This window comes from Chaetodon trifascialis, chromosome 8, assembly GCF_039877785.1.
Source record: "Chaetodon trifascialis isolate fChaTrf1 chromosome 8, fChaTrf1.hap1, whole genome shotgun sequence".
Lineage (NCBI taxonomy): Eukaryota > Metazoa > Chordata > Actinopteri > Chaetodontiformes > Chaetodontidae > Chaetodon > Chaetodon trifascialis.
Genome location: NC_092063.1, coordinates 10,246,735 through 10,273,758, shown reverse-complemented (window position 1 = coordinate 10,273,758; position 27,024 = coordinate 10,246,735). Strand labels below are relative to the sequence as shown.

General features: G+C 41.7%; 1 protein-coding gene across 2 annotated transcripts in view; it reads left to right on the top strand.

Moving 5' to 3' along the window:
- Positions 1–12,895: 12,895 nt before the first annotated feature.
- LOC139335266 (poly(rC)-binding protein 4-like) overlaps positions 12,896–27,024 on the top strand; it is a 36,585-nt gene continuing 22,456 nt past the window's right edge. Inside the window, exons 1-3 of one of the 2 annotated variants that reach the window (XM_070968787.1) lie at positions 12,896–13,527; positions 25,333–25,522; positions 25,696–25,719. In XM_070968787.1, the coding sequence (XP_070824888.1) occupies positions 25,415–25,522; positions 25,696–25,719 (132 nt within the window). In that variant the 5' untranslated portion in view covers positions 12,896–13,527; positions 25,333–25,414. Of the gene's footprint in view, positions 13,528–25,332; positions 25,523–25,695; positions 25,720–26,664; positions 27,019–27,024 lie in introns of those variants that run through there. The other variant, XM_070968786.1, reaches the window with a different exon arrangement.

Below are 27,024 nucleotides of genomic sequence, written 5' to 3'. Positions count from 1 at the left end.
TTGTTCTGCTCTGAAATGATTAACAGGGTGACTCATTTTCTGTTGCCGCACATGAAAAATATGATGTCTTATCTTCAGAACGTTTCCCAAAAAACACCTGATTTCTAAACTCGAGTTTTACTCAATACAAATATTGATTTTGGTTTCGATACTCTTAACGTCGCGCGTGAAAATCAAACATCAGCTGGATGAGGAATATTGCGGGATTTTATTGACAAGGTGTGCAGGGTGTCTCAGCACAGAAGCTTATCATACACCCACGTTGCACAGAGTTTGCAGCAGTGTGCATTTGTCATCAGTGCGTTTAGTCTCAGAGAAACACTTGACTGCTGAGTGAAGGCAACTGTGATATTGGTCACAAGGTGCAAGCATGTGGTTGTTGAAGGGTTCAAACATTCAAGGATGAGTTGAAAGGATTATAGTTAATGTTTTAGTGAAGTTGAGTCAATGTCCAGTTTGTGCTGTACTATATTACTGTAGCTCCTCTGCAAAAGCAAAATGTCATATGATAATTGATTAATGTTATAGCAATCGTAGAAATGATATGACATATATTATGAAACTACAGTTAGTTTTGGTTTGTGGAGCAGCCATTCAATCCACTTCCTGCTCTGCACTGCAAAAGATTCCTTGAGAATACTTAAAAAAAGTCCTCACATTGACGACTTCCTACTTTCCCCTTTTAAGATGGAACAAATACACACAAAGAAGGTGACATTTCTTTGTTGCGATCTCTTTGAGCTTATATGAATTACGGGTTATATTAGCCTGCATTATTATGGTTTTAAATAGGGCATGAGCTCTACTGGGAACAAAACTTAAAAGAGAAAGGAAAAGTTTAAAGGAGGAGGAACATCTCTCAGACTGACAGCCAGTGTTGAAGTCATAAAACTTAAAGTGAAACAGCGATCACAGATATCATTAGACTAAAACAGTGGAAATAGACAGTCTTATAATTCGCTTTACCAGCAAATGATTAGATGTCTTTTACTCCACAGAGAATATTTGTGTGAAATATGCAATGCCATTTATGTGATGCCATCATCACACATTATCATAAACTATAAGCTGTGTGAATATCTGGGAGCAAAAAATTGACTCAGTGTTCATTGCAACAAAGAAATGGCCTTCATATACTAATAAAACCCTTGGCATGCATGATTAGGATTTTAAGATAGAGAAACGGAGCCTGTCTGTAATAGTTCAGAGATCTGTCAGTCATCTGAACAGCACTGACTCTGTGTTCACCCCTGCAAGGCGGCAGTATGAAAAAAGAGCATGCATGTAGTATCTGCATGTAGACTCGAGAGAATAGATCGGAAATTGAGCGTAAATTAATGTTCTATTAAAAGTGAACATGCGCAGCTTTCCGAATGCAGTACATGTAAAGACATTATCACATAGATGCTCGATGGATTCATTTTCTTTAATCACAGATTTCATTCACACGTTGCATAAAACCTTCAGAGCAATGACAGTCTGTTTTTGTAATTGTGTTATACCTCTTAATTGTCTCGAAATCTAATGAATACACCATCAGCGGAGACATAATATGTAAATTGTATCAGTGTCAGCTGAGAATAGTACATGCGTTTCCTAGCAGTTGTTATTCTCTCATTCTGTTGTTTACACTTGAGGCACATTATGGATGAGGGATTTCCATTGCAAATGCATCACCCTGTTCTCATTTTTGCCAAAACACACATACACAAAAACACCTGCAGGTCTACTAGACCATGATAGCCCCACCACAGAAGGGCTTTCATGTGATTGCACATATCAATCTGACTCTTGATGTGGGAGCACAGACCGAGAAAGAGAGCGGATTACAAATCAGCTGACTCCCCACATTTTCTTCCAAGTGACTTATTAGAAGGGTTATTCTGAGCCTACTGTCGGACTGCTGAGGGGGGTTGGCTGAGAAGTGAGACCCTCAATGGAGCCAATCTCCTCTCCCTCACAATGGTAGATTACTTTAGACAACCCTTCTCGGTTTCACTCAATAGCAAACGGAAAGACCCTTTCAGCTTTTTATATGTTGTGCTCACAGATCTCCCCCTTTTCAGCCGCAATTTTTGTCACAATCATACTTCATCTGCCCTGTCGTAGTTTCTTTGGCTCACATGAACGGCCACAGGGCTACAGTCATTTGCAGGGCCATTTCGTCACAACGTGCGCTGAAATGCTTTAAAGAACACTTCAGGAACACATCATTTACCTGTTAAAGTTTCGTTTTTGGTCTGCTCTGGGTGTCTGCTCACTCTGTCACTTGTTATGTTGAGCTGATAATAGAACAGGAACAAGGAGGATTTCCTCTCTGCACAGTGCCTAGACCACAGAAGTGTTCCTGTTTGTGCCTGCCCCCAGTTATCTGTTCTCGCTGCTCAGCACTAATAAGGTTTTCCAAGTGGTACCATCATCACTTGTGCGTGTCTACACTTAAATAGACTGTCAGTGAGCCACTGCTCATTGTGTTAAAAAAAAAAAAAAAAAAAAATTATTTACCAAAAATTATATCTAAATGAAAAACAAATTTGGACTTGTAGTTTCATCTTGTTATATTTACATGTATCTCAGTCTTAATTAATCCCATTTGAGTCTTGCTGAGGCAAGTTAGCAGATAATTTGCAAAATTACACTGCATAATTAATCAGCTATCAGAGACCCGGAAGGCAATTACAGGGGATTGGTCATTAGCAGTTCTGTACGTTCGACCAGTGGCAGATCAGGCTGCTCCATTACAGAGTAAACGCACAGCTTCTCAGAAGACCTCATGCTAAATGGAAGTCTGAGGAAAAGCCCCTAATGGCCTCTGTGACTTGGGTAATAGTTTTGTTATCAGAGACAAACAGGCATAATGATTGTGAAACACATCAAGAGGACATCAGCAAATATAAAAATCAGCAAATGGAATAGCCAGAGGATGACCCCAGTGAGGAGCATAAATCAAATCAAAACCCCCTCAGTAGCCCTTAAATGTGTACTGCGACTCTTCAGCACTTGCCTGAACTGTCCTTAACCCAATCCATCAGTGCAGTAATATGATTACACAGCCTGAAGTTCTAGTCCTTGGAAGGCCATTTCACATTTTAACTATGATGCCATATTTATTCTTTATTCTTTATTTGAATCCCCATTAACTTCCACAAAGTGGTCACTAGTCTACCTGGGGTCCGTACAAAACAAGAACAATAAAAAGACAACAATCAAGGTAGCCAGGCCGGCATTGGAAATGACAAATTGTTCTTAATGTTTGGTAAAATTAAGGTTAAATAAACACAGTTTCACTAAAAAGCACAATAATAATATTTATGCACGAGTTCTCATCAAGTCCTCATTTCGACCAGTCTACTAACTAATCAGCTTAATGGCTATGACCTATGAAACATGTAGTTAAGTTCTGTTAATTAAGTAAAAGTACAAAAGTATTTGAATCAAAAATAGCTTTAGTACAAAAAGTGAAAGTACTCTTAAACCAGAATTGTCCATTTCAGAAGGATGTGTATTAATAACTAATCCTTTTTGATGTTTTAACGCGCACACTACTTTGATGTTGCAGCTTGTGAAGGTGAGGCTATTTTCTTACTTCATCATACATCATTTATCTTATTAATAGTACATCATACATTATTTGTTGAATATATTTTGTATTATTAATCTGAATCTGCAAATTAACTTAGGTCATCTAATAAAGGTTGCAGTACATGAGTAAAAAGTACAATATTTGCCTCTTCAATGCAGCGGAGCAGAGGGAGAGGGTAGCAGAAAGTAGCAGAAAATGTTTAAGTAAGGTGCAAGTACCGGGAAAATGTACAATACAACTACAACTACAATACAATTACAATACAACAATTGAGTAAATGTACTTAGTTACGTTCCACAACTGCAGTCCTTCCAGGTAACCTTACATGTCGGCCTTACCTTTATTGTGTGGCCTACATATCTGGGAGAGTCAAGTCCCTGCACAGAGAGACAAGCCTGCTCAGTGTAACCTGACTCTGTGTCCTCTCCTGTTACCTCTCTGGTTGAGATAATCAGCACCTTCCTGTGCTTTCTGTTCTTGGCAGGCTAAGAGATTTATTAACTAGCAAACAACGTGTAAGGTCTCAGGAATGTGCTCCAGTTTTGTCCATTGGACCTGACGGTGACTGGCACTCACGCCTAACGTGGCAGGCAGTTCTGTCTCAGTAAGTCTGCGTGGGCTGCCAAGTGTGTGTGGAGCAGTACTTCTGCTTAATGTCTGGCTGACGCCGTGGGCTTAGGGACGATGGAAATGGGGAGAACGCGCACAGGCCCAACTTCGGGTCCCAGGTGTACGCTTAACGCTACCTATCAATTCTGGCCCAGGGTGAGGGAGACTACAAGCCAGATCAAATCATGAGTCAGAGCTGCAGGATGCATTTCAGCCTGCCTTGTATTGCCTGGCTAGCCACATGGCAACAGCGCAGACCGAGATGGAATGAGTCAACAGCTACGGGAATCACAACCACATATCTGTCCAGGTGATATGTGGGAGAGTGTGAATTGAATGTAGCTTCTTGGGTGTATCACTCATAATCCCATGTTACCGCCATAGTTATGATAAGAAACGACCAGGGAGAGAAAAATCATCAGCTGTGTTCAAGGAGAAGGAATGGCTGCATCTGAAGCTGCCTATTATGTAGCTCCCCATATCCACCCACTGCTTGGTCCAAGGCTGTGCTGCTTAGCTCTGGCACAGGGACTCTCTGCGATACAGCAGAGCTCTCAGTGCAGGGAGCAAAGTCCTGTTATCCAAATCTGTCGGCACTGTCTCATTTAACAGATAAGAGGCTAATCTACAGGGTGGCCAGGAGATAGAGCCACAAACACAAGGCCTCTCTTGTTGTTCGCTCGCCATTCTCCACATTCCTGGAATGTGTATAGGCATGTGCAGACAAACAAAACCTTGAGGATCTTTTTTCCTTCATCCCCTCAGGCTCAGATGTGTGTTATAAAATATAAATCATAATGTCTGTGTTCTATTTATCTGCAGAATTGTATTCATTCTCACAGATGTAAATTAGGACCGTTGCTTCCCGTTTCACTCTGCAGTTTAAAACCAAGCAAAGAATCACAGCTCCAAGCAGTGCAGCAGTGCTGGTGCGGAGGCTTTTGCATTTGGGTAGATAATCAGTGTCCATCTTGAAAATATTTGTAGCACTTCAACCAGAATTTCTGAGTATTTACAACAAGGGTCGATGGGAAACACAAAGACTTCTGACAGTTCAGGCTTGCTGATGGAAAATAATCTATGCAATGAGTCTGACATCATAAACATCAAGTCAGTGAGCTTGTGTAAAGGGGGTCATCAGTCTTTCCTCTGTTATCAACACAGCCAACTGATGAATCCCCTGTAAAGCCAGGTGTTGTTTGAAAACTACTAGTGAAGGTGCAATACCAGAGTTTCAGTACCAATGCCAAACAATACTTTTCAGACCTTATCTTAACGAATGCTGCATAGACATGTTTTTCTACAATTCCCTTTTAGAAGTTGAGTAAAAGAAGCCAGAGTTCTCAAATGTTAAGTACTAGCAGCCAGACAAGGATGTTGCTTAAATAAAATAGTCTAAAAATGGCAAACTTTTGAATGATATCATGGACTATCAGATTAAAAAGTAAATAAAAAACATGACAATACTTGTAAGTTTTCTGCGCTTCTGAGACAGTTTGGATAATTCGGATTAATACCCAGCTCTAATTCCCAGTTCAGCTGTTCATTTGCCAACAGCAGAATATTGTGGCTATGCTACAACTAATTAACTTTTATTTGAATGCATGTAACTGAGCGTGTGCCCAGCAAAATATTGCATGGTACAGCAAAGGGTTAAAAACCAATGAATAAACAATGGTTTCAATAATTAAAGCCTAAGGCACAGAAACAGGCACAAACTGGCATGCTAACCAGCTCTCTAGCAGAGTGTTTCTTGGTAATTGTTTTTGTCCTTTTGTTGGCTGCATAGTTACATTCAGCCTCTATCCTTTATGTCAGACCCTTTTCACTACAAATCATCTGCACAGATGAAGGCCTGACATTGGACAAAACGCTTGTCCTTTGCTCTCAGTAAGTGGGACACAAACAAGTATATGAGTTGCTCATTATACAGTTGCTGGAATGTAGATCTTATGTTATTTGAAGTTGCAAAACTGTTCTCGTTTAAATGCTGCCATGCATATTCCTTTCAACGTCCATGACAAGAAATACAGGCTCTCCTTTGGTTCGACTGCTAACTTTCAGTACTTGCCAAAGTTACAAAAGAACGTCATAATAGTTGGTGTTGCTACACTATTGCAGTATTGTGTAAAAATACAGTATTGTGCTCCAGCCAAGATCTCATTACCTCTTTCCCCACCTCAGTGCACTTTCAAGATCAAACGCTGTTTGAAGGTACTCATCATACCTGATACATGAGACTCAGCAGATCGCCCTCTCTGAAGCTACAATCAGGAGCTTTGATGGGGTCCTGGGATAGGAAGTTATTGGAAAGTTATGTGAAAGGTTTATTTCACACTTTTCTGTTTAAAATAGAAAGTGAATATTTAAGAGTTAGAATGTTAAACCTGCTCCATATTTTGTCAACATTAATCAGATCATTTGAGGGACTAACAATGCAGATTTATTCTCTCACATTATTCCCAGTTCTGTTTATGTAGTTTTAAGTTCTCGTACCATCTTTTGCACCTCTTTGAAATGAATGCCAGAACTTATTACCCTTTCCACCATGCTTATCAGATCAAGTGCCTGCCTACAGGCTGTTTCCAACCACAACACTGGAAACCATACCAGCATAGTGTTGCCTACATTGCATATTTGTGCACCTGCGGATGACACAGTATCCTTTGGCCTGTTTGAGACACAGCCTGGAGGAACACTTCCTCTCATATCTGCCATGATCTCATCCTCGCCACTGAATTAAGGCATCTATGACCCAGAGCCATGGCCGTGGTCTTGTTACTCACACATTAAACATTTGGTTTTGCTGGCTGATTGTAAAAATGGAGAAGAAGACCTGCATGAAATCTCCATTTTTTAAGTGGTTCAATTAAACCGGAACACGGTTTTGAACAAAGCTTCATTTATCTGGGTGCGGGAGGAGACTTTTTATTATTCAATGAAAGACAAATGCATTAACGATCTGTCTCTCCTATAAAACTCTGGAAGGTCTTACAGGAAGAACTGCGAGGCTTTTAACGATGCTTTTAAAGTCCTCTCTTTAGGCTTGAATTAAGGATTTTTTGCCACTAAGTGGTGTCATAGTCTGCTATGCAGTTGAGATTCCTGTTACTATTACACTTGAAACAATGTCATCTCAGATCTGGGTAGACAGGTTAAAGCTGTAATTAATTAAGATAGAATTATCATCTGTTAGGTGCGGAGACATATCACTGTAAAAACAGATCGTTTACCATCCTAAATGGTAGATGTAGTTGTCAGGTCACTCCTCTCTGCTTGCTGGTGCCTTCTAACTTTGTAATTTTAGTAAATAACATGTTTACTGGGCACACAGGTAGAGATACACATTTAAGTTGACTGCAGTGTTGAGTTTTGTTCAAGGACACATTGATGATAGCTGAGAGGCGAGAGCATTCATAATTCACTTTTTTTTGCCACTTTCTTGACCAGCCTCTATCACCACTAGACTATCACCGCTCCTTAGAAATCAAATGGTATAAGGACTTAAGTAGATTACAGTGCCGTATTGATGTATGCAGTCTTTTCACCATGACCAAGTGTCCTAAAAATACTTGTTTTTCATCACTGGTGCTCTGTGGCCGTTAAAACATGGATAAATGTAGTGAGGAACAAAATATAGCTTCGACTTGACATTGTGAAGCAAATAGTTGTGATTACTCCTTTCAGATTCCTGAGCAATACAGCATTAGTTCAGTGTTGCATTAGCCAAAAGATCAGTGCATTGGTATTTGTTGCACAACAAATGAAATCATGGTGCTTAGGCTTAAACCTTTAGACTTTTACATGTAATTGAACACCCACTACATTCCAGCCATTGGCAAACAAGTTTACACAATGCTGATGAAGCCTATTGGTGGCACGGTGGTACAGTGGCAACACTGTCACCTCACAGCTAGAAGGTCCCGGGTTCGATTCCCGTCTGTGGGCGCTTGGGGCATGTCTTCCACCATGCCTTCGGTGCCTGCTGCCCATATTTCGTATTTCTGTGTGGAGTTTGCATGTTCTCCCCGTGTTCACCTGGGGTATCCTCCATAAAAAAAAAAGAAAAACAACATCAAAAACATGCTGACCAATGGTGATGAAAAGAACTGGGTCCCCGGGCGTCGCTGTCGGCTGGCAGCCCACCACTCCTGGTCTGCCGCGGAGGAAGGACTAATTTCACAAGAAGCATGGCGTGTGCATGTAGTGTGCATCGTGATGTGATGCGATAAAGTATATCTGTTCTTCTCTCTTCTCTTCGTCTTTTCTCTCTTCTATCACTGCAAGGTAAATGTCTGTATCTGAGTTTTTGAGTCAATGCTGCATTACAATACCCATACCTTAGTATAATGTGCCAGAAAACAATTTAGTATGACCCAATATATAGTATCTCAAATGCAGTATGCCAAAAATACTCGGATGTCCTACTGCATCAGGTCGCATTATGCAGGCCAGCATGCTTTTATGCCTATTTTGACCCACAATCCTCTGTGCAGCAGAAGACCAAAGCACACTGAAGCAGAAACTGCAGTTCCTCAAAAGACCACTTGAAGCCCACCTCTGCTCCACCTCTTTGTGTATTTTTGTATTAGCTAGGAGTTTGGTGGAGTCAAGCACCAGATGGCAATGGCTGGAGCCACTGTCACTGAGCTTCATATTCATGGAGACGGCGTCCATGTTTTATACAAATGGTGGAGAGCTTTTATTTTGTTTACCACTTGAGGTAACAATTATCATTCACTCTCTTTTAGCTCTGTATTTGTTCTCTACCACCTCCTGAGGAAAATATCTAGCTCTTTAGCTGCTAAATGCTTCACTGCATTTACCAGATAGTCGCCTGTAGGTTGTGTCTGAGCAGGTAGTGTACAGAGGGTTTTATAGAACTGTTATGGCTGAGACTGACGCTGTGAGAGCAGTGAGAGTGAACCAAAACAGTAAAGTTGTGCATTGGACAGCTAAACAATGAGCTGAAACTCACTATAGAGTTCTGTAAGCTGCAAATTCAGGTGATAAATCTCTGTGGATTCTTCACTGCTACCCCTTTCACATTGTCGATAGTGATCTTAGCTTTCACACAAACATCAAATATCCAACTAAAAGCACCTTTAATCACCTGGAACAACCCCCCAGGGGGATCTGAGGGAAGACCGTCAGTGGACTTCTTTAAAAGCTGCTCTATATCGGCTTTAACCTCGACTTTTTGTAGAACTGTCGTTTAATTTCTCTTGTTTGATCTTCTATTTGTTTTTGCTCTTTCTCCGTCTCGGCACTATGTTTCTTTCTTTCTCTGCGTCTTATGTGTGCTTTGTTAGTTTTTTTCCTGCTTGTATGAACAGCATTAATTGAGGGGTCTTAGAAGCTGTGGATGAAATTTGATTATGACACACACGACATTTATGGAAAATAAAATAAATGGAAATATGGCATCACATGGTGGCTTGTCGTCCCCAGTGCCTGTTCTGCATGAGAATTTTTTTTTTCTTTAATTACATAGCCTACAAAACAGAACAACACTCATAGAGCATGGCAAACATAATCCTTGTTCTGTAAGCTATTTAATACTAGGCTAAATCTCTTATTAGTATTCCAACTCCAGCCTGTTCCATCCAATGTCTCCCTCGCCTCCATTGTTCAAAATAATACATGTGCTTCAAAGCAAAGCCATATATCTTCAAAGAAAGATATATGGAAATGTGCTTTCTAATATAAATCACCATTCTGCATCTAAATGCACGGTGGTTAACACCATAAAGGAGTTCATTGTGCATGTATCTGTTTTATTTGTGGGTCTCTTTCTTTCTTTAAGTAGGTAGAGCGGACATCACAACACCTGTAGCTTCTGTGATGTTATCATGTGAGTTATAAAGGAACTTATTAAGTTTGTACAAGCAATCGCTTTCATGTTAGATGAGTAAACATCAAAATAGAGAAATGTCAGGCCATTGCTCCTTGCTTGAGAGGGAATCAAAGACTGTTACAGCTTTCAAGATCAAACTGCTGCAGAAGTTACTTTAATGAAAGAAGAACCTGCTGTGAGCTCTGGCATGTGGAAGCAGACAAAAGCAGAAAATGTCTTCAATCACCATTTGGCGAGACAAAGTTTAAAAAATACTGTGAAATTCAACGCAGTGAATGTTAAGCCATGTTTGTTTGTGCATGAGAGGGTCGGAAAGAAGAAGAGAGACATTCCACGGTTGAGTAATTGTAGTTGTTGCCATCGTGTCATCTCTCGTTGTTTCAGTGCCATTTAGTATGAGAGGTATTTGTTAAGCTTCAATGCTCCCAGACAAGCAGGGATGATATACATTGTGTTTGCCAAAGCAAATGGGGGCCTGTATACCACGGCTGATTTCAGCACAAGCAATGCTTTTTGAGAATTTGACATCACTATTTAATTTCCAGCTAGATTTGGGTTTAGAAATGATGCTGTAAAAATGAAAACACATGCAAGCAATTCAGGCTTAACCAAACTAAATGAGAAATTATCGAAATACAGATGCATAACCCTAAGGTGGTTCAGTCACTAAAAAGTGAATTCCAACCATGAAATTAAATCAAAATGAACATGTTATTATATCTCCCTCTCGTATCCTCACACTTTTCACTCGTCGGCAGAAATATTACATCTGCGCACACGTAGCAGGGAGGAAATCTGATAGATTTCTAAGAAATCCCACCCCTAGTGCAGCTCTCTCTGCTTGTCCAATCTTGATTCACTGTGGTAATTACATCCCTGCACTGTATGTGGCAAGTGTATTGACGCAGTCACAGTTCCTTCTCCAGTCGATGGCTGTGTCATAATCGACAGTACACCTTAGCTGTTCTAAAGCCACATCACCATGACTGATTTCTGGCAGCGGTCTGACCCACACACCCCTAGTGGTGGTTGCATTCTTCTTTCTCACTCTAACAAAGCATCCTGTCTCTGCAAGATGGATTTGAAATCACACAGCACCTCCTACTGTTTGAAAGACAACGTCACTGGATCCGACGGACCACAGCCAGTTATTCAGTACAGCTGTTACATGGTTAAGTGCTTGATTCATAGGGCGCCATTATGTAGAAACTCCCATTGAGTTGCTGCTGAATGGGTGGCAGATTAAACAATAATAGGCCATATTATTCTTCTTTTGCTTGTTTCAAAGTTATGTGTCCCTGTCAAAAGGTTTAAGACATAATGTAATGTGTCTTCCCTCAAGGTTGGGGTCTAATATGGCTTTATTCACTCTGTACAGAGTTAGGGCTGTGGTAATAATATCAGACAACTGCATTTCTTTCATCTCAATAAGGGATCCTGCAAGTGCTTAAACTGTGCTGAAACCCAGCAGCTGCAGCAACACTGTTATGTTAAGGTATCAGCATGAATATGTGCACCCAATTGCTTATTAACATGCATAGGAGCATATTGGCTCTTTATTAGTCATTATAAAACACTTAGTAATGCCTTGTTCTTGACGTTAAGGTTCTTAAGGGTTAGAAGTAGGTTATTAAGATCATAATTAGTGTATGCCTACAACAGCTATCAGTAAGCAGTAATTAGGAGGTTATTGAGCGAGACCTCTTAGTCAGTGGCCTAGCAGTGGTAGAATATTATCATCCAGAATCAGGCTTTAATAAGTGCTGGATAAAGAGTGAATATGCTACTATTATGTGTCAGTAAGCAACTAGATCATGCTGTATATGTGTAACTTAATAGAAAGCGTAACCGCAGCTGCTTAATCCATTATTCTCATCATACGTTTTGGAAATAAACCGCTAACAACAGTAACAAACTGTGTGAATGTATCTGCTACAAATATCCACACATTAGTCCACCCCTGAGCTTCCTTTATGTAGCCTCTTTGACTCCCGGCCAAGAGAAAATGTCACCATCAGACAGACAAAGCAACAAAATGTAACAGCTTACAGCAACGGTAGTAAAAATGTCAAGCAGTGATGGATAAAGGCCTTTCATTTAGAAATATAAACATGCATTTGCATTACTTCCTCTTCTCATTTTTTTGCCGTGAATGAGAGGCACCTGAGAGACAACTGAGATAATTTGTGAAATGGATGGAGATGTCATGCTCAAATTACCCAGACGTTCCCTCCTTCACAGAGGAGCAGTGGGAGCTGTCTAGGTGTCTTGCTTCACTGTCTTTAAATTAATGAGCCGTTTGTCAAGTGAATATTCATCAGAGACACATTTTGCCTGGTGTGAAATAGAATGATTCATGTCACTCTGTCCCTGAATGTTGTTTGTTTTCCGTGTCTCAAAGGAAAAGAGTGTCTGCCAATGGCTAAAGATAGCTGGACTTCATATTGCTCCCGTATAATTTACAATAATATTAAAATCCAGACCCTGTAGAGGACGAGAGGGTACAGAAATAATAATAGAAAACATAAATCAGCTATTATTCCTCCCTTACAATACAATACAGTATGATGGAACAATTGCAATATCTAAATTAATACACAAGATGGCGCTGCGTGAGAGAAAGTTACTGATCTTAAACCCTACAAACTTCAAAAGAAAATGCCAAGAGCCTCATTTTCACATTTGCGCAACCAACTTTGATCAAGCCAATGAATTTTGCGCTTTATATTTTAAAACGTGGCTCACTTTTATTAGATCTACATGTTGTGTTGGCCGTCAGCCTGACAGAAAACCCTGGCAAGATTCATCCAAGGCCTGGGGTAGCTGTTTCACTTGCAGTTAACTGCAGTTTAAAGGGGTAAACAGCAAATCATGACTTAAAATCAGATGACCCTAACCCAGTGTCAATTTCTCCAATAAAACGCTCACTGTAATTGAGACAAGATGGTGCAGCACATTTCTCGACAACAGTCTGATAGATTGCAAATGTGACTGCCGCGGTAATGTTGAGATTTCACACGGCGCAGAGGCTCCGGGGTCTGCGGTGTGACGCGCGGGGAGAAGCGCGCTGCGCTCCAGGTAGAGGTCCTGCGGGGACGGTAGCACGCCACAGCGGCCGAGGCGGGGGGACAAACACCGCGGAGGCTTGCAGGCAGCCCAGCCAAAGGAGTTCTTACCCAGAGAGCACTCGGCTCTCTCCCATGGGCTGCCTCGGTTAATTGTGAGCGGGGTGGTCGCCGCCTGTGTGTGTGTATGTGTATGTGTGTGCGTGCGTGTGTGTGTGCGTGTGTGTGTGAGAGAGAGTGCGTCTTTCCCCTCCTCAGCGCACAGGCGCCCTGCACTCCAGTCTGCTGACACACCGGGAGGACAGACCGCACTACGCGTCCGTGTCATTGGACTCTATGTGGATACAAAGCTCGGTCATCTCAGATCCATGGGGACACTTTAGTGGGAACTGCGACCTTTTACATGAGAACAGGTAAGTGACTCTCTGGAAAGGCACATTTTTGGACAGCATGTTCCCAATTCTCCAACTTAAAACAGCTCTCGTCCAATGGGTGACATTCTCGATCATTGTCGTGATTCCGCGTCTTTTTCTTTGCAGTACACCAAACAAATACACTTGTATTTGTAATCTAGCCTCCAAACTTCTTCTTAATGAGCAACCACTGAATTAAAGCTGTCCTTCTTAATAATAATAATAACAACAACCTCCTGTGTTTTTACTTGGACGCACTCATGAGTATGAGCTGAAATCCTGGACTAGATAAATGAAGCCATAAACTGACCGGGCTGTTAAATACAGCATATGGCAGAAAGTCGCCAGATGAGCAGGGGACGCAGTGAGACCGAGGGGACAATTGGTCTCTTGTGTGTGGACGGTTTTATGATAATGCAAGTGGGCCCCGTCGGCCGGGCCAGTCCTGAGCACAAAGATCATTCTCAACAAGTCCGGCACTGTGGGCGCCTGCCTGGTGCTGAGGCAGCGAGTGTGTGTGACAGCACCATTATTCACGAAGATGCCTAATTGCGTTAGTCTTACACTGGATAGAAGAACTGTCCTGATAAGCTGACCCGAAAGAACAGCAAAACTCAGCGCAGATGCTGTTTGGCATGAACATGTTTTGCAGAATTTCTGCTCACATTTTGTAAACTACACGTGCAGTTTAGTTGTAGTGCATTAATCCACTAACAGATAGTTGTGGGGCGTTTTTTTTTGTCCACATTGTTTCCAGATATTGCCTTTGTTTTGTTTGCTAAGCACAATCCACAGCCGGTAAATAGTAGTCATTTGAAGGATTGGTTTAATTTAGCAGAGAGGCTTGTCAGCATATTAATCAACCAGGAGGCTTCATTACAAGTTAGCCTTGATTTTCCTCTAATATTGTAAAATCTGGAATGAAAATGAGCTTTATTAACACTCACACGCTCTGCATATTTTGGCCCACATTTATCCACTTTAGCACAAGAGGCCCCTATGAAATACAAAAGACTGATCATCTTTCCGCTCTTCAGTACAATAGGATCAATAAAAAGGCATCCGATAGTGGACCAGCTGATTGATTCAGGAAATCATGGTCTTGGCTGCCTGGAGCCGCTCATGAATCTTGCATGTGCTCCTCCAGTATGTTTACGCTCAAACATAAGTGGAGAGAAATGGGACCCAATTGGAGAATTGCACATCTCTTAGGGTGTAACTGTAAGCTGTTTGTGGAGCGATTCATTTGGATGTATTGCATTGTATGGCTATTTTACTGGAAGAAGTAGGAGAACATGATTCAGATTTATCTTCCCAAGCACATAACGGAGATCAATGAGGAATAGGATTCTCCTCTGTGTGTGTGTGTGTGTGTGTGTGTGTGTGTGTGTGTGTGTGTGTGTGTGTGTGTGTGTGTGTGTGTGTGTGTGTGTGGTGAAGGGGGCATCTGCTTGAGCGCAAATACACTCTTTATTCCTGAAAGGGAAAAAGGGAATAGGACGTACAATTTGGCTGATGTGAGAGGTACACATATCTTTCAGAGGGACTCCAGGGGCCACAAAGACAGACCATCATGTATTGCTGACTCTCCTTCCAAATGCAATTCCTTAATGCACTCTGAGAGTCAGAGATCTAATAAGAAGTGGGAGAGCATCTTCAATAATGAAACCCCACCTGCATCTCTGCTGCAGAGTGAGGGCTGGGGCTGAGAGGCCTCATAAATAACAGAAACCAGACCTGACACGTGCTGCTCCAGCGTCTGGGAACTGCCAATAATCCCTCTCATCTACTAAGATGCTGTTTTTGCAGACAGAAGGCGGAGGAAAGACACAGGCACAGCGCTTAGCTTTAGCTTGCAGTCATCAAGTAAACAGTTTTGCGGAGAGAGATCACGGATGTTCAACCACCTTTTACAAGACCTTTCCTAACCATTAACAACAGAATCGCCTCCACTGACAAAACATCTTGAATTGTATGCAGATTTTCATTAAATTCTCCTCTCAAATGAGTCCTACATTCTCTCTCTTCCCCACGTTGACTGAAAATCTGTAATAACTTGTAGTGCTTTTGCACTTGGACACGTTTTACAAGGCAGATCAGCATCGTTGTCTTCACTCAGGCGTTAATTTAGTTGTTGTTGTTGTCACAGGAGCGTTGTTATGATACAAATTAATTTCCTCTCCAATGTTTGAGATAAATCCCCTGTAGCAATTAACCTGCATTTTAGCAATTAACCTGTGCTTGTCGCTGTCTAATAACTACAGACTCTTGAGGCTTAGCTCCTTCTTTTCTTTCTGGCTTTGTCGATTGAAATAGAATTCTGCTGCGAGTTAATCATCCTTATGTTTCAGCGTGCTACGCTTGTGTATTCCATACCAGAAAGGCAGAAGACAAAAATCACATGCGCACTTATTGATATCATGTGATCTGGCAGGTTCCATGCAAATAAACAGTATAGATTCCTTTGTTTTGGATGTTCTTGTCCTGCTATGAAGGGAGCCTTTCTTCTGGAGCAGAATGTGACCCTCGCTGCTGTTCTTAAGACTGACCCTGTGGCTGACAGAGCCGCGGGCTGTCCCTGCTATGAAAAGATAGCACTGTGTTGAACTGCAAAGATTGACCCAGCAGGCCCCGTGACTCTCCTGTTGTGTCTCTCAAAGAGTCTCATGAGCGTGATTTATTTAGTTCAGAAGTCACCCTCAAAGAGCTGCTTTCATGCTGTCTCTGCTGTACAGAGAGTGACTCAAGAAATGGGGATAGGTGTATGCTAAGTACGCCACTCCAGTGACTAAGTGCTGTATATCAAGCGAATGAGCTAAAATACTGCCTTCGTGACAGTAATCCGCTTTGCTCTACAGTACACTAAATGGAGGTTTTCTTTCAATTGGCCATCTGCATCAGTGTGTGCGTGTCTGTTTTTGTATTGCGACCAAGAAGGAGAGAGGCTTTTTATCCCCCCCTTCAGCTGCCGAGTGCCTGAAATATTTAACAGGGACTGCACTATTTTTGGGTTTGTGCTGGGTTTGTTGAGGAGCTTATGTAATATGTAGTTTCAGCTCAACGTGTGTGGAACCGTTGTGTACCAAATAAGATGCCAACTTAAGTGTAGCGATGCTGTAAACAGTGTGATTTTGCAACCATACTGTACGCCACTATAAAGGATACTGTAGTACATGGAAGCAAGGACGCCTGCACCATCTGTCCTTTGATTAATTTAATTGCCGTTTTTAATACAGTGGCTTTAACGTCAAGGAAGCAGGGCCAGGCCACGTCTTCTCATGTTTCTCTGCGATATCGATCAGCTCGTCTCTCTTCCCTCTGACTGTCCCCATCTCTCCCCCTTTCTTTCTCAATTTGTCTCCCTTCTCTCTCTACTGTTCTCCTCCCTCTCCTCTCTCCTCCGAGGTGTCAGATTCTCTGACTCATGCCCTGGTGTGGAGGATGGGAGGGAAGCAGGGATGAAAGAGAAGAGAGGAAAGTCATTTTGCAGATAGAGAGAGTGACCTTCATCCAGTAAGAGGGATGGGATAAAAGCTAGAGTTAATACCCTGCCAAAGTGTATTCTCCAGCATGCCAAAAAAACCATTCAGAATGATATACGGTCCTAATAGAAGCTCTCTAATAATAAGAAGCGTGCCATTGTAAGTCAAGGCAAGGCAAATGAACAGAAAATTCCAGGATTGAATCCAGAGGGATAAACACTCTGGAGAAGTCAAAGTGTATAATCGAATGAAAACAGCACTGACATACAAAGCCAGTTCGAGATTTTCCTGAATGTAACATTAGAGATCTGTAATGTGTAAACAGCTAGTTTGCTACTCATATAGAGCTGCAACGATCAGTCAATCGATCAATCGGTCGATGAGCAGAAAATGAATCGGCAGCTATTTTTATAATCAATGAAAGTCACTTTTCAAGCATAAAAAGCCAAACATCTCAGTGGTTTTAGCTTCTTAAATGTGATTATTTGCTGTTTTTCTTTGCCATATACGATAATAATTTGAACGTATTTGCTTTTTGGACTCATTGTTGGAATTGTAAGACATCACCTCAGATATTTCTCATTATTTCCTGATATTTTAAAGACAAGACTGAGAAAATAACCAGCAGATTAGTCAACAGTGATACTTATCATGTGTTGCAGCCCTAGACTGAGGCAAGGAAAGCTAAAGGACAAGCGCACAGTATATGGGCTTGGGCCAGGCTGTCCCCATGCTAACTAAAGCCAGTGTAAAGACAGGCTCAGACGGTGTCACTGTGTGTCTGGAACCAGCAGCCACTTGGGAGATAACAATTGACAGCTCAGAAACACGGCCCTGTATCTGTATGTTTGTGTTGTTTTATCCCTCCTGGCAATAATGAGAAGGAGGAAGGAATTCAGCTTTACCTAATGAGGAGACGAGATCCTTTGTAAAAAAAAAAAAACTGCATACTTGGTCAATGTATGTTTCTCGCAGAGTGGCCATGTTCTTTCAAGGGTATACGCTTATTAATAACCACTGAGGCAGAACTAACTAAATACTGCTCCAGCCTGACCAGTCACAGAAACCGATGGCTTGAGATAGACTGCAATAATGGAGTGTCAATTACGCTGCTGTTCATTAGCTGCTAGATTCACTCGTAATTATGTAGATTCTGCCTCCAGATTGACATGATTGTGAGCTGCCGTGACAAGAAGAAGCCCTGAAAGTATTGATTCACGTCGCTTTGAGATATGACAGACCTTGGCATAATGGTGGGAAATAATCTCGCTTTGTGCACAGATAAGAGACTCTTAGTTGTGATGTAGTCCAAAATATGTTTGGGGGATGAGGGAGGATATTACAGCTTAGTTATAAATTAGAACCTCATTTTTAATAACCAACTAGATAGCGCTATAAATCCGTCATGTCAGCCAGAAATCCCACACAGTTTTAGAGGATGCTTAAAAAAAAAAATCCTACGTCAGTAATTTTGTCACAGCGCTACAAATGAGAAACTTTCATTGTGACTTTTCAGCACATTTGTTAATATAATCTGCAGGGGAATCTTGTAGTTGTATTCACGCTTTACAGCAGCACAGACTATGGATTAAAAACTCACAGCCTTGGGGTAATCTTATCAGTGTCAGCCCACATTTAGGTGCAGTGGCCGCAGCGAGCGCGGCTGTTGGCCTCCCCTCTGCTGCAGGGAAGCCGATCTGGCTCCAGGAGCAGCAGGCAGCCCAGGGCTCTGATAACCCTCTCTGGAGCCTTGTGGCTGACAGGCAGCTCGCACTGCAGGCTGACACGGTTATGCTTTAACACCAGATGAAGCCGGGGGCTGATAGGCGAGGACGGTCCCCTCTGTGCCGAGGGCTGACCCCTCCCATTATATGTGACAGAGCTGAGACAGACACGCTGAGAGATGAAACACTGCTCTTTAATTTCAAGCCTCTCCTGTTTCACAGCTGAAGCCCTCTCCTTCTGTCTCTTTCCTTTTTTTCCTCTCTCACCTCAGAGGAGAGATTGTGGAGGGGCACCCACAGTGAAGAAACCTTTTCATGCTCAAATAAAGTCCTGTTAAGTATTAAAGATGTGAGCTTTGCCTGTCAAAGTGTCATATAATAGAGCTATAGGATATATGTATATTGAACTTAAAGGCCAAGAAATCAGCTTCTTATTATTAGCAACAGGGAAGAACCCTGCTGAACAGACAATTTTCTGCCATAGTTTGTCCAATTTTGGGTGAAAGTGAGCTTTATTTAATGTCATTGAGAAAAACATAAGATTGGTAACAAGTTTTAAGCCTAGCTTACTGTAGCTACAGCTGATAGAGCCTAAGATATGATTCATGAGAGTCTGAGAGGAGCTTTAAAGTATGCTTCATTTGTGCAAGAGTTTTAGGTTGCATATACAGTCCTCTCTGAGCATTAAAATCACTGTGCTGCTCGGCTCATAAAGCAATATTAGTGATGAATCCCAGCGTGACTTACGGCGATGATGCAGTTAAAGCTAATCCAAACATGCAGCCCCTCTTTGAATATTTCATTCACATGGAATTGAGTCCATTTAATCAAGAAGCCTCGGCATGAAGTGGTAATTCTGCTGAATTTTGTTTTATGTGCAGTCGTTAGCTGCGTTAGTTAAAACCATCCACTATTTAGAGCTTCTGGTCATACTCTTGGATGCAGTATGTAGTCAATAGACAGAAACTCCAAATGCCTTGTGTGGACGTGTGTGTGTGTGTGTGTGTGTTTGTTGTTGTGTGTATATGTGCAGGTTTGTTCCCTGAGGGTCTCATTTAACTCTGACTGGCTGACCGCTGGTGAAGAGGAGCCTTTAGAGGAGTCTATTTCTTTCCCCTCTTCCACTGGATGGGATTTTTCCCCCTTTTTAATCAACTCTGGGGGCGATGCGGTCGTTGTCATTACGCGTGCTCAAACATGGCAGAACTTTGAGCTTCCTCGTGACGGATAGCTGCAGAATGTCCTCCAATGGTGTTTCTCAGCAGATCAAAGTCCGCTCTTGTGTTTCAACAGGACACTTCATGTTGGTGTGTGTTAGCGTGTGTGAATTGTTAGCTCCTTTCATCCCAGCAGCTGTATGTTGCTATGCGTGTGCTTTGTTTTGGTGCACACAAGCCTGTGAATGTGGCTGACTCCTCGTGTGTGTGTGTGTGCGTGTGTGTGTGGGGGGGGGGGGGGGGGGGGGGGTTGTGTGAGCATGTGTGTGAATGGTCTCTCACCTCTTGCCCTTACTGTGCACACGTTGACACCCTCTCACTCAGGGCTCTATATGTGCCTACCCGGGGGGGCAGCCCATGCTCTCTGCCTGTGTGTTTGTCGAGCAGACACTCAATACCCCCGAGCCCCTGTGCTGTATATGTATAAGCAGAGGGGAACCCTGTTTCTGTCTTTCGCCATGGAGACCAGGCACGTCCTCATTCCTTCTCCGTTTCCTCTAAGCCGACCCAGAGCCGTCTGTTTGCCGGTTGAGTGAGGGACATGGTTGCCTCAGAACAGGTGTCCAGTCCTCCTGACAAGTGGGTTGTACAACATCCTTTTCATCTCGGCAGTCTCTCTGGCGTAGATGCTCCTGAAAACATCACCAGAAAGAAAAAAAAAAAAAAAACCTATTGCTGCTGGCTGCCAAGGGATGTATGCTGGCTGCTTTTATCCATGACATCTTTGATGTATGCTTCATGGAGGAAAGATAAAAAAAATAAAAATAAACCCACCTCTCGATATCTGAAAGGAAAATGTCAGTTTATGACATCTTTTGGTTGTATTTTTGTAGTTTTTAGCATGATTATAAGCACATGTTTATATCTGGTGTATAAACTGTTTGTTATCGTATGTCAGTTCTCAGTTACGCTCACATGATAAATTTCTGTATATTTTTAATAGTTTGTTACAGTTGGTTTATGCTAAACTTCTGTTTATATGAGGTATTATTTGTACTAGGGCTGCAACTAATGATGACTTTCATTATTGATTTATCTGGCAATTATTTTCTCAAGTGAGCTAGTGATCATTTAGTCAATGAAATGTTAAAAAGTAGTTAACACAGAGTGTCCCAGAATCTATGATAATGTCTTCAAATGTCATTGTGTGGGATCAACAAATTCTGATCTTACATTATTTTATTTTATGTTATCTTATGTTTGATCTGACCAACAGACCCAAAGATGTAATACATCTCTGTAATACAGAGTAGAACATCAAGTTGCTCTCAATATAATTCATGTTTAACCTCATCAATTTTATAGATTTTTGTAAATACATGCTTATTTCGGAATTTGATAGCAGCAAAGAGTTTCAAACACTTTGCAACAGGAGCAACAAAGACTGGGAAAGTTGTGGAATGCTCCAAAAACACCTGTTTTGATCATTCCACAGGTAAACAGGCTCAGTGGTAACAGGTGATAGGATCATGGTTGGATATGAAAGGAGCATCCTGGAAAGGTTCACCGCTTTATGAACACAACTGTACAGAGGCTATTACTTGTGTTACAATGCTAGTGTTAATATTTAATGTTTAAGCTTATTAGTGTTTTCACCACCTTAGTTTAGCAAAGTAGCAACATGTGCTAATTAGCTTTGAGCACAAAGTACAGCTGAAGCTGATGACAATGTCATTAGTTTCCTCATATTGAGACACGAAAAATTTGATTTGATGCAGTAGATAAAAAGCCAGAGGATCACAGGATCACCAAAGCAATTAGAATTTATCATGTGAGGGATGTGAATGTCTGTACAACATTTCATGCCAATTTATTCACTAGTTTCATGGATTGCAATAAACTGTAATTCTCCTTTAATAGGCCTGTTGTTTAGACCTAGTTGCTATTTTTAATTGGTCAAAAGCACACTGAGACTTGCCTTTTATGGCTATTTGTTTTTGTGTCAGTCATTTGGTTTCACAATGTCGTGCTTATTTCAGTGTATATAAAGATGAATACACGCAGTGACTCGTAACAAGGAGCCCCTGCATGCTGCACTCAGTCAGGCAGAGCAGGACCAAGGTTACACAGTCAGTGACAGCGGAGCAGGACAGTGGACAAGCTCTCCGCCTCTCTCTCTCCAGGTTTGACTGTATTTTGGCAGCCCGGCGCTGCAGTCTGCACTTTGCTAATTCCCTGTTCTGAGTTACCAGGTCTAATTTAGAACAGAGGAGCTCTGTTCATCCTGGAACGCTGCTGCTTGGGATTCTGGAAATGAGGAGTTCAGAGGCTCACCGCCCTCACACAGACACAGAGCACATGCCTTGTTATCAGCCCACAGAGCAGCACATAATGATCTCTCCAACCATTAGCTCCTAATGCAATAAAGTGCTAACATTTTAGCCATGCCCCTCAGTGCCTAAACATAATGAAGTTAGCCCACGGGTTGCACAAATGTGCTCTGTGATAACACGTGTTCAGGATGCATCGATCAAGCTTAAATTCATGATTGCTTGGCCTTATATCAGTCGCTGACAGCCAGCAAAAATGTTCCTTTTTTTTTTTTTGTTTATCTCCAGTCAGCCCCCCAGGGGCTTTGTTTGATATTTATGGAAATTGTATGGAGATGAGCTTCTAACTGATAGTTTTGTAAGTCAATCCAATGAGCATCTCCCTCAAAAAAAAAAAAAAAGCAGAGGAAGTTTAATTTGGTGCGATTTAATCCAGTAAAATGACACTTTGCTCCACTTACTACCAGTTTGACAAGCTGGCACGTCAGACTGTGCTGCTGCCATGGAGGGAATGTTAAACCCATACAGGCAGTCAAGCTCTGTGACATCCTAAGAAGGATGTGTGTGAGCATTTGAACGTGTCTTTGCAAGCATCCAGTGCATAAATAAATCAGTGAAGCAGCGATGGCCTTGTGCACTAAGCAAAAGCAATAAACCTGCCTACAACTCTCTCAGGAATTGGTTCTCATCTAAAATAACACCCATTTATTAAACATGATCTCCTCGCATAGCTCACCAGATCTACAGACAACATGCAGATTAATAAAACACACACAGACACACACACATGTGTTAGCCAGCGTCAGTAGGATTGTAGCAGTAGGCTGGCGTACAGTGGCTCTGTAGGCTGGTTGGAATGTACTTGGCATGCAAACAAGTGGCCTTGATGAGTGAAAAAGGAGAGGACAGTTACTGTGTTGTTACTGAATATGAGTTTCTAACATGAAACATGACGATAAAGGATTCCACTGTCAGGTGTGGTTTTTCCTCAGATGTCTGAAAAGCATCATTCAAATCAAATGCAGTTTGTTACAGTGATGAGAGCAGAGCTGTAGAGTCAGACAACAGAAATTAATCAGCAACCGCTTTGACAGTTAATGAATTATTTACATCGTTTTTAGACACACTGATGCATATCTCCAGAGATGTGAGATCAGAAGCAATTGGACGGATTTCTGTGACATTTGGTACAAAAACTCATTGAACGAGCTAATCACTTCCATTGACTTTTCATCCAGCAGGTCAAAGTTTTCATTTATCCACCAGATGTATTGATGCAAGATTTTATACGAACATCATGGTTCCCAGGTGATGTATTTGAATACAGCGTGCTAGCATTGTCATTATGAGCATGTTAGCATGCTAAGGTTAGCATTTTTCAGCTCAAAGTCAAGTTCAGATCACAAATTTGCCTCAAGGGGCTTTACAGAATGACACCCTCTATCTGTAGACCCTCAATTCATATGCGGAAGAACTCCCAAACAAAGCGTAAAGCATCATTTTTCCAAAGCACAGTGTGACTGACCTGACGTTGTTAAAATTTGGAGATAATGACATTCATTTTTACGTAGTCTCCTCTAGAAGACGTTCATGGGAAGTGACAGTTCCCTCTTACTTTCTCACCCCGGCACAGCTGGCCAATAGCAGCGTGAAATGGGTGCGAACGTCAGATTGTCGGTTTCGGAAAGTTACAGAAATGGTTGGACACAGCCCACCCTGATCCCTGGGTGTCAGAAAGGTGGGGGGGTGGCAGATTTACGAAGCCATTCGACCATCCAACAAGCAGCTCTGACAGGGCATGCCGCAGCTTCAGTCTCGTTTAAGTAAAAATGATGAACACTCTCTGGATCCAGCTTCTCCAGTGAGGGGATTTACTGGTTTTCTTTGATCAGTGTGACAGTAAACTGAATCTGTTTGGGTTGCGGACTGATGCTTAAACAAAACAAGGCATTTGAAGGCAACATCTTATGTTTCTAGGATATTGTGATTATCATTTTTGGCTTAATATTCAAACAGAAAGTGAATTTATAAACAAAATATTCTTTATTTGCAGGCCTATTGTAAGCGTTTGTTGTGTGCTCTGGGAAATCTAACGCTGCCTTAAAGCTCTGCTCTTGACACAGCATTTCAGCGTAGCTATATTCATGTATCACATAGCCTGTTTATCTATCTACTCCCCCTGTCCACGCTGACAAATGTAAGCAAATATAAATCAAGAGGAAACATGAATAATTCCATGAACTAATTACATCATGCTGAGATGGTGAGCAGCCAGGTGACTCACACATTAATCATCATACCGTATGTCAAATAACTGACATGCACACAGCCGCTGCCACATTGTCATTCTGGGATCAGTGCAGATGCTTCTCATTTGCTGTCTGTGCATAAATTCTGCTCTGTCTCCCCATAACTGCGTTTTTTTTTTTTTTTTTTTCTTCTCTCAGACCAACTGTGATGGAGTAGATAAAACCAGGTCCCCAGAGAAACTCCAAACATTTTCAGTTTCATGAAAACTGTTTCGAATTGAATTTGATTAACTTTGCATGAATCTCAGGCCACACTCATCTAAAATGAAATTTTCTTATTTCTATTTTTTTTTGGTATCCAATTTCAACATGCACTCCGCTCGCTGTGAGAGAAACTGCTCGTCAGTTAATGAAGATAGTGTGTTAGTCATCGATGGCCACCCACAGTCCATTAGGACCCCAGAGCTCGCAGTGCTGACACTGCTGGTGCTTCTGGTCAATATCCTGCATACACAATGCTCTTCATTATGACTTTGTTTTGAATCAACATCAATATTACATTGACCCAAACTAATGAAGAAGTTCCTCGCAGACAGACTTGATTTCAATGTCCTTTGAAAGGCTTTTGATGGTATAAATGTGTTTGATTTAGGCTCTGATTTGTCCTCAGTTTATCTGAATGTCTTTGATCTCTGCCAATGATCATTTAGTCAACAATGCAATTAAATACGGTACAAGCATGCGGTTTCCGAGAAATGAATGGCCATTAGTATTAATAGTGTGGTATGTAATGCTCAGTGGATGATGCCGCTTCCTTTGACATAATTAGCAATGTATTTGAACTCATTCCTTTTCTCTCTCAGAGCAGCACTGAAGGACGTCGGAGAGCCAGAGAACGAGTCCTGGCCTTCGTCTGACTGTGTGACCAGCGAATGAGCCTTGTTCATGCGTCTCCCTGCGTGCCACTCCCACACCACTATGAACTGTGAGCAGGACTTTGGAGACGGGGGCTTGGGAGTGACCCTCACACTACGACTGCTCATGCATGGAAAGGTGCGAGCCTCCTGCTCACATTGTTTATTCATATAAGACTCACATCCTCACAGATTAAGCACTATAAATTCATAGTTTATAGATAACGAAATGTCACATTGAGATTATGCATGTTTCTGCTTTTTGAATTTGTATTTACTATTTCTAATTACCTTTATCTCCTTGTGTTTTAGGAGGTTGGCAGCATCATAGGAAAGGTGAGAGTTCCCATTTTTATTCTAATACACAAAATACTGCATATATATAAAGGTATTAATCATAGAACAGAATGATATTCCTTTATCAAATGTGGTCGATGTGTTGAGGTGCTATGCCCGTGTTTAATCTTCTGTAAATCTATTGTTATTATCCATTGTTCTAAGCCAGATATCTTATTGATGCCTTTTTTGTGGATTCAGAACAAGCCTTTGTGAAATTATTTCCCTCAAAGCCCTCTTACAAACAATTGTTGTTTTGAATATCCCCATCCTAAATGTAACTGCCTCAAACCGACCCTCTTAAGACCTCGCCGCCGCCCCCACCACCCATAATGCAACACGGTAATCCATCAAACAAAAACATTAGTGCATTGACTGGAAGCCTCCTGCTGAAACTGAGCTCCACAGACATATTACTGTTGGCCCCTTGTGGGCACTTTTACTGTCTGTTAGGAAGGGCCTGGCTGCTCTATGTTACTTCAGTAGCTCTCACAATCCCACCCTGCAATACAACACCAACAAAAGACATCAAAAGAAGAAAGAGGACAGGGACAAAAATAAAAAAAATAATGAATACAGAAAATAAAGAGTGCTGCAGGATGTCACAATGGATGCTGCAGAAATCAAAATATCTAAGAGAAAATAGAGAATGAAAAGAACGGGAGAGAAATTGAGAGATGAGCTTGGCACATACTGTGCAGCTCGACGGAGAGAGAGGCACTTGATCTGTAGTACTTGGGCTAATAACTTGCCACTCCACCCTCCAAACCTTTTTTCCTTTCCTATCTCTTTGGCAAACCTCTCATCTCTTTCTCATCAATAGCAGACCGGCACCAGAGTCACAATGGAGCACATATAATAACAGTTTTTCCTAGAATGTAACATAAATTAGCCGGGTGTGTCTAAGATGACACTGTTTTTGATGCTCTTGTAAGGGAGGGTTCATCAGCGGATGCATGAAGGTGCAAGCGCTTGGATGGACTTAAGCCAAAAGGAAATTGGAGGGGGCAGGAGAAGAAGCAATCTAAAAACCAGCAGAGGATGTGCTGCAGTGTGACAAGTCTGACAAAATTTTCTTGTCCCTGGCAGGAGGTCTTCACACACACTGCATATACAGCCATTACAGCAGGTGTACGTCCCCCTTCAGACGCACAGATTTATTTGATACAGCAGTGCAAAGGACACCACCGCGATACATTGCACTATGAAACTCAAGCTGAAATTTGTTCTGCTGAATTCCAATCAGACTTTCGTGGTTTGAAATGGAAGGTTTCACTTAGAGGTCGGGGACACCGTGATGTAAGT